Source organism: Petaurus breviceps, unplaced genomic scaffold, assembly GCF_028583685.1.
Source record: "Petaurus breviceps papuanus isolate PSGF00001 unplaced genomic scaffold, PetGlider_PUasm1.0 446, whole genome shotgun sequence".
Taxonomy (NCBI): Eukaryota; Metazoa; Chordata; class Mammalia; order Diprotodontia; family Petauridae; genus Petaurus; species Petaurus breviceps.
Window position 1 is genome coordinate 1,198,750 of NW_027186338.1, and position 8,964 is coordinate 1,207,713.

Consider the following 8,964-nt stretch of genomic DNA (forward strand, 5'->3'; position numbering starts at 1 on the left):
TCTCCAGTATGAATTCTCTGATGCACAGTATAATTTCCCTTATACCTGAAGGCCTTGCCACATTCACTACATTTGAAAGGTTTCTCCTCTGTATGAATTTTGTGATGCACAGTAAGGTCTGAATCACTCCTGAAGGCCTTTCCACAATCATTACATTTATAAGGTTTCTCTCCAGTATGAATTCTCTCATGCACTGTAACCTGTTTCTTACTCCAAAAAGCCTTGCCACATTCATTACATTCATAAGGTTTCTCTCCAGTATGAATTTTTTGATGTTGTTTAAGATATGAGTTGTAGGGGAAAGCCTTCCCACACTCCTTACATCCATAAAGCATCTCTCCAGTATGAAATTTGTGGTGCGCAGTAAGATCTGATTTGCGCCTGAAGGCCTTCCCACATTCACTACATTCATAAGGCTTCTCTCCAGTATGAATTCTGTGGTGTGCAGTAAGCTCTGACTTAACTCTGAAGGCCTTCCCACATTCACTACATTCATAAGGTTTCTTTCCAGAATGAATTTTTTGATGTTGTTTAAGATATGAGGTGTGGAGGAAACTCTTCCCACATTGCTTACATTCATAAAGCATCTCTCCAGTGTGAATTCTCTGATGCTCAGTAAATTGTGACTTCTCCCAGAAAGCCTTTCCACATTCACTGCATTCATAAGCTTCCCCTCCAGTATGAATTCTCTGATGCAGTGTAAGTTGTAACTTAATTCTGAAGGCCTGCCCACATTTACTACATTTATTAGAATGATCTCCGGTATGAATTCTCTGATGTCGAGTAAGATTTCTCTTCCATGTGAACGTTTTCCCACATACACTACATTTATAAGATTTCTCTCCAGTATGAATTCTCTGACAGACAGCAAGATGATTTGTGTTCTTGAGGGCCTTCCCATATCCATTAAAATCAAGAGGTTTATCTCCAGTAAATTCTCTGGTCTCTGAAAGGAAGAATAAAGAGCTGAGCAAACCTGCCTTTTTGATCCTTTCCCAAAGTTCTTAGTTATTCAATGGTTGCAGAGCTATTCTCTTGCCTTCTCACTTGAGAAGTATACGCTCACTAGTCTTTTACTAAGGACGAATTTGTCTTATGTGAAAGTATGATGAGTAAAAGGTAACATATATAATTAAATTGAAAAAGGATTAAATTCCCTGGAGGGATGAATGAAACCCTACTTTAATTGATATTTGAATATCTTAAGACTATTAAGAAAAAAAACAAGATGACTTTACATACTTGCAAAAGTATCTTTACCCTCTATGGTGAAAATAAGAAGGGAAAAGACTGAACAGCAAAAAAATAGAGACTTGGGTTTAGAGTAAGGAAGAGAAATAGACTTGAAATAAACGGAATAACGAAGTATGATGGAAGAAATGTAATAATACTTGCAACAAATTTCTTCTAAACATCCAACATGTCTACTCTGTAAGAAATTCATTAAAATTTGTGAGAGTAAGACATACAAACGAAATTATTAAATTATTAAGAATTACCGGAAACATTACTCAAATGCTGCTAATCAAAGTCGAAAAAACTAAAACAATTTGAAGGTACAAATAAAATTACTTCAGGCTTGCAAAGATACTTTAAAATGATAGTTTTTTGTAATAATGTTAAAATAGTTACTTATTAAGGTGCTGCTGCTATTTTTCTGAAAAGTAACATAGCAATTTCAGCTGGAGCCACAAAACTGTTCATGTCCTTTGACCCTACTGTCCTGGACTAAATCTGAACCCTCAATACTGAAAGCAAACAAATCAGTCTGAGTAAAATTTACATATCAGCTTTTTGAGTAAGAGCAAAATAATGAAAATCTACAGGTCAAACAAATCCTGTCACATGAACATATTAATGTGCATTTATAAACATAATTTCAACGCTTAAAGAAAAACAGGATGATATAAAACATGACAGACTGGAGGAAAAGTAAATAATGTAGAATGAAATATCTTTAAAAGTAGCAGCAAAGCAATATAGTCATAAAAACAAAACAGAAGAGAATGCAGAAGGAAAAAGTGCACATTAATATCTTCAGTAATGTGCTTATTTGAAAAGGGAGAATGAATTCATGCAGGTGGGGCAGGAGAACTAGGATAATCTTAAATGAACAGAAGAGAAAAAACTGCCCAATAACTGAGGCAACAACTTTCTTTAAGTGTTGAGGCACATTTCAGTAAAGATACAATTAAAAAATGAACTTCCTGAGGTAATAAAAGTTTTGAAGTCTCAGCTCCTTTCAATAGGCCTGAAAAGATTTGACAGGCCACTTTACTCAACATTTTACAAGAGCTTTAACCTCAAATGACCAACAGATCACTATTTTGCAATGATGCATCTGGTTGGTTTTTATGTAGTCACCTGGACAGCTGCTTCTGGGAACATCTGCCTCTGGCATCCAAGATGCTTCCTTTCTTTCCAACTGGTAGATCACATCTGGTTTGGAAACTGTAAATCCTGTTCATTGAAAATGCAAAAGGACCAGGGAGTCATCTCAGAGTTACATCATAGAACAGACAGATGAAATACTCCTTTCAACTCTTAGTAAAAGGTGGGAGACTAAGGACCCCATATGTATCTTATACCACTAAGAGTTAGCTCAATTTTTCTGAGATTTTTTTTCCCCAACAAAGAGAGGCTTAATTGGCTGGGTTGAAAGAGAAGGAGGACTGTTTCTTTTTTATTTTTCTTAGATTCTGGGAAAAGAGAAATTACCTTTCTTTAAAAAAAAAAAAGCATCTATAAGACTTAATAAAAGAATTCAAATCCAGTTCAAGCCCTCAAGTGGGCAAACTAGTAAGACCTCAAGGATAGTACAAGGTATCACTGAAGGGCATTCTATATTATGTAGGATGGGCCACTGAATAGGACTTAAAAATTAGTTCAGTTCTAAGCGATCCCTGCTTAAGACTGTGGGAATATTTTATATAAACAAAACTATATAGAGAAAGAAAATCTTGGATTTGAAGCAAGAGGTGAGGATATATTCTCAAGGATAACAACAAAACAAGAAATCAATTTACAGGCATAATAAGAAAGACCTTAGTAATCTATCTCTTGGCTACAAAAGGATTAGAAATATTTTCCTTTTGTATGCTAAAGAATAATTTTAATTTTTGAAAGTTGTCACAGTATATATTAAGACTCCAAAGGGTGGAGCTGTTCTTACCCATAGACACCAAGTTCCTGTAGTTCTCTAGCATGACATCCCAGTACAACTTTTTCTGAGAAGGATTCAATTGTACCCACTCCTCCCGGGTGAATTCCACAGTCACATCCTTGAATGTCACCGATTCCTGAAATACCACAAACATTTTTGCTTATCCAATTATACCTCTGTTATGAAGTCTAAATATAAACTGCTTACTGTAAGGTGAGGAAATGGAGGGCATCAGGACACCAAGTGGTACAGGGAATTGAAGTGACTGAGTCAAACACACTGACTCCATTTGACAATGCAATTTAGGAGGTACTTCTGTTCTTTTTCTGTTTAATTATAGGTCTAGTCCAACCTCTGTCTTGTGAGAAAAACGTATTCAGTTGTGGGACTTGAGAGAAAATCTTACTGTACTGTTTTAAACCTAGCCCTGTGTAGCTGGGAAATGAGACCATCCCCACCTACTGTTTAGAGACCCTTCTCTTAGGACCTAGGTTGTGTCATTTCATCTTTCACTTACCACAAGGGATTATTCCATTTATTCACTTGTATCCCAGTACAATCTGGCATATAGCAGGCACTTAAGAATTACACTCCCAGAAAGAATTGATAGACTTAAGTATGAATAGAATGATTTTAAATACATATACACACACTTGTATCTAACGGTAGTCATTTACATGATAGTTTTGTTATATATACAAAAGAAGGGGCTAAAGCAGAAGTTATTATGCTTCAGCTGAAATAAAAAAAATAAAGGATAGCAATCGTAATCTAAGATAATGCAAAAACAAAAACAGATCCAATCAAAAGTTACCTTAATATAATATCAATAATCAAGGAAATGATATCTTGCCAAAAATGTGCCACAGACAATAAAGTCCTAAAAACAGTAAAGATTTATGTACTAAATGGCATAGTATACAAAATTTTAAAGCAAAAGTTAAATGATTCCAAAAGACTCATGATGGAAAATGCTATTCACCTGCAGAAAAAGAATATGGATTCTGAATGCTGATCAAAGCATACTATTTACTCTTTTTTTTTCTTTCTTGGTGTTTACTCTCTTAGGTTATAATACTTCTTTACAACATAACTAACGTGGAAATATGTTTAATATGACTGTATGGGTTTAGCACATATCAGATTGTATACCTTCTTGGGGAGAGGGGGAGGGAAAAGGGGGTGAAAATTTAAAAATCAAAATCTTATAATAGTGAATGTGGAAAAACTAAAACTAAATAAATAAATAAGACTTCTTTTAAAAAGTTAAATGAGGTAGAGTAAGAATTAGACACTAAAACTATACTAATTTCCCTCAATTTTCCCTTCTCAGAACTAGAAAAATCTAACCATAAAATAAGTAAGAAAGAAGTTAAGGAGATGAATAGACTTTTAGTAAAATTAGCTATGACAGACCGCTCGAAAAAATTAAATGGGAACAGAAAGGAATATATCTTTTTCTCCACTGCATTTGGCACTTTCAAAAAAAGTCATGTTTTAGGGCACAAAATCCTCATAAATACTGGGAAGCAGAAGTAATAAATGCATACTTTACCAACCACAATACACTGAAAATCCCATTCAATATAGGACCTTTGAAACATAGATAAAAAATTAATTGAAAATTAAATACTGTAATCCTAAAAATTGTGGGAGTCAAAGAATAAATCAATATGATCCCTATCTGGAGAGAACTAAATGGAAAGAGAAAGAAATATACCTTTTTCTTCAGCAGTTCATGGAACCTTTACAAAGACGGACCATATATTAGTACATAACAATTTTATACATAAGAGCAGAAAAGCAGAAACAGTAAAAGTATCATTTTCAGATCACAATGCAATAAAAATTATATTTAATAGCTGACCACAGAAACTAACATTAAAAACTAACTGCAGAGTAAACAATCTAATCTTAATGGATGAGTGGGTTAAAGAACAAAACATAAGTTTATTTATTAATTTTTTTTTTCTTAAGCAACTGGGCTTACGTAACTTGCTGAAGGTTACAGGGCCAGTTATTTCTGGGTGTGGTGCTAAGTATCAGAGCCCGGATTTGATCCCAGGTCATCCCGACTCTGGGGCCAGTGTCTTACTCACTGCACCACCTGGCCGCCCCAACAAAACATAAGTTAATCTGGACAACTTATATTTTTGTAAATATTTATCCATTTCACTCAAAACTACTTGGTACTTGCTGAAGAACAGAGTAGTGGATGAATGGAATAAATTGGGCACACAAGACTCAGCAGTCAATGACTACAGCAATCTTCTGTTTGATAAACCCAAAGATTCCAGCTTTGGGGATAAGAACTCAATATTTGACAAAAACTGCTGGGAAAATGAAAATAGTATGGCAGAAACTAGGCATAGACCATTATCTAACACCATATACCAAAATCAAGTCTAAATGGCTGCATGATCTAGGTATAACGGCTGATACTGTAACTAATCTCGGAAAGTAAGGAATAGTTTACCTGTCAGATTTGTGGAGAGACAAAGACTCTATGACCAAAAAAGAATTAGAGAGCATTATAAAATGCAAAATAGATAATTTTTTTAAGCAACTCAAGATATTTATTGACATCACTCAGTTCCTCTAGACTTACAAAAATTTGATCTTTTGAAAAATTTTAATCATTTTATTTTAGAGGTAATTACAATTAGTCTACCAGATACATTACAAAACAAATGCTGAATCTGCAGTATACACATAAGATCAAAGTTGTGAGAACCAGATAAAAAAGGGATATCTTAATTGAACTGGAACACAATAATTTCCTTATATATATATGATTTTATTTCATTGAATGAACAAAAGCCTAAAGGTTAATATAGGAAATCTTTGCATCCTTTCTTCTATCGTCAAATGCCCAAATTTACAGCCAGCCTGATGTTTCACATTATGCATAATCCTAAAGTAAATCCCGATAATGATGTCCATGAGCAGGAGCAGCTGAACCTGAACCTTTTAAAGCTTTGCTTTTCTTATCAGCACTTCTGATTTTGTAAACAATGTACCCCATCACACCCATTCCTACCCAGATCTCCTGGTAAACCTGGGTATAGTAGGGCTTCAGTGGTGTCCAAACATTTTTCATTAAGTACTGTAATATCGTGGCTGGCTTCTGCAAGAACAGCCGCGCGCGGCTGGGCCTGGGCCGGCAGCAGGGAACAGCGGAAGGCCAAAGGCTTGGAAAGGTGACCCCAAAAGCCTGGGCCTCGCAGGGAGTGCTGGGAAAAGCCCAAAATAGATAATTTTGATGACATTAAATTGCAAAGCTTCTGTACAAAGCCAATGTAACCAAGATTAGGAGGGAGGTGAAAAATTGGGAAAGAATTTCTACAACCTATATCTCTGATGAAGGACTCATTTCTAAAATATACAGAGAACTGAGTCAAATCTAGAAGAATACAAGTCATTCCCCAATTGATAAATGGTCAAAGGATATGAACAGGCAGTTTTCAGAGGATGCAATTAAGGATATCTATAAGCATATTAAAAAAACAATGCTCTAGGGGCGGCCAGGTGGCTCCGTGAGTAAGAGCACCGGCTCCAGTGTTGGGATGACCTGGATCAAATCCGGGCTCAGATATTCAGCACCACACCCAGGAATAACTGGCCGTGTAACCTTGAGCAAGTTACTTAACCCCGATTGCTTTAAAAAAAAAAAAATGCTCTAAATCACTATTGATTAGAGAAATGAAAATCAAAAAAACTCTGAGGTACCATATCTCACCAGTCAGATTGGCTAAGATGACAAAACAGGAAAATGACAAATGCTGGAAAGGATGTGGACAAATTGGAACACTAATGCATTTCTCGTGGAGTTGTGAACTGATCCACCATTCTGGAGAGCAATCTGGAATTATGCCCAAAGGGCAATAAATAATTTCATACCCTTTGACCCAGCAATACCACTTGTGCTGTTCTATCACAAAGAGATCATAGAATTGGGAGGAAGACACATATGTACAAAAATATTTATAGCAAGTCTTTATGGTGGCAAAGAATTGGAAATTAAGGGGGTGCCCATCAATTGGGGAACGGCTGAACAAGTTGTGGTATATGCATGTAATAGAATATTATTGTGGTATAAGAAATGAGGAGAAGATGGACTTCATATTTACCTGGAGAGGCTTATACAAACTGATGCTGAGTGAGAAGAGAAGAAACAGGAGAAATTTGTACAAAATTACGGACACAATGTATGTGTGATGACCAACTCTGATAGACTAGACTCTTCTCAGCAATGCAGGGTTGTAAGTCAACCCCAAAAGACTCATGATGGAGAGAGATGTCTACACCCAGAGAAACAACTGTGTTGGGATCCAGATTGAAGAAAACTACCTGCTTTTTCTTTTCCTTGCTTGGTTTTGTTTCCTCTTTCCCACTGTTCATTCCATCTGGTACAGTCCTTTATAACCTGACTAATGTCTAATGTGAAACTAATTGCAGATCCTATTATTGATTGTACTCTGTCATGGGGGTGAGGGGAAGGGGAGAGAGGGAGAGAAAATCTGAAACTCAAGGAATTGTGTAACTGAATCTTGTAAACTAAAAGTAAGCAAACGAATTAATAAAGACCAAAAAATTAAAAAAAAGAACAAATCATAGATATAACAATTAGATTAAAGTAAATGACAAAAATGAGACAACACATGAAAACCTATGGGACACAGCAAAAGCAGTGATCAGAGGAAAATGTATCTCTCTATAAATGCATAAATCAATAAAATAAAGGAAAAGAAGATTAATGAATTGGGTTATCAATATCCTAAAAATTAAAGGTGAAATTAATAGAGTTGAGTGTAAAAAAATCATTGAATTAATAAATAAAATGAAGAATTGGTTTTATGAGAAAACAAATAAAATAAGCAATAAGTTACTTTGATAATAAAAAGTGAGAAAATCAAATCACTAGTATCAAAAATGAAAAGGGTGAGCATTCCACTAACAAAGATGAAATTAAAGTGATTATGAGGAGTTATTTTGCCCAGTCATATGCCAATACATTTAACAATGTAAGTGAAATGGAAGTATATTTACCAAAATAAAAATTGTCTAGATTGGTAGAAGAGGAAATAGAATATCTAAACAGACCTCTTTAAGAAAAAGAAATTGAATAAGCTATAAATGAGCTTTCTAAGAAAAAAGCACAGGAACCAGATAGATTAACTAGTGAATTCTATCTAACATTTAAACATGAAATGATTTCAGTATTAAGCAAAATATTTGGAAAATATGCAAAAAAAAAAAGGAATCCTACCAAACTCCTTTTCTGAAACAGGATAATGACACCAAAACAAGGAAGAGTAAAAACCAAGAAAGAAAATTACAGACCAATTTCACGAATATATATGGAAGGAAAAATCCTAAATAAAATACTAGCTAAAAGCTTCCAAGAATTATACACTATGATCAAATAGGACTGGAAGATAGACATGATTTAACATAATTAAAATAACTGATTATGTAAATAATAAAAGTTGTTTTAAAATTATATGATAATATCAATAGATGTAGAAAAAGCTTTTGATAAAGTACAACACTCATTTCCATTAAAAAATATTTGAAAGTATGGGTATAAATGGATTTTTCCTCAAATTGATAAAGGTATTTATCTAAAACCAACAGCAAGCATTATTTATAATAGAGATAAACTAGAAGTCTTCCCAGTAAGATCAGATGTGAAACAAGGATGCCCACTGTCACCAATATTATACAGTATTGTACTGGAAATCCAAGCAATAGCAATAAGAGAAGAAAAAGAAACAAAGAATCAGAATAGGGAATGAAGT

General features: G+C 34.5%; 1 protein-coding gene and 1 pseudogene across 1 annotated transcript in view; both read right to left on the minus strand.

Moving 5' to 3' along the window:
* The window catches only part of LOC138171502 (zinc finger protein 850-like), a 92,698-nt gene that overhangs the window by 2,645 nt on the left and 81,089 nt on the right, over positions 1-8,964 (minus strand). The window contains exons 6-7 of the mRNA XM_069101024.1: positions 46-937; position 1 (exon numbers count right to left, since the gene is read on the minus strand). The exon at position 1 is cut by the window's left edge and continues 2,645 nt beyond it. Coding sequence (XP_068957125.1) covers position 1; positions 46-937 — 893 coding nt within the window. The remainder of the gene's footprint in view (positions 2-45; positions 938-8,964) is intronic.
* On the minus strand, positions 5,777-6,428 carry LOC138171499 (ATP synthase subunit ATP5MJ, mitochondrial pseudogene; annotated as a pseudogene).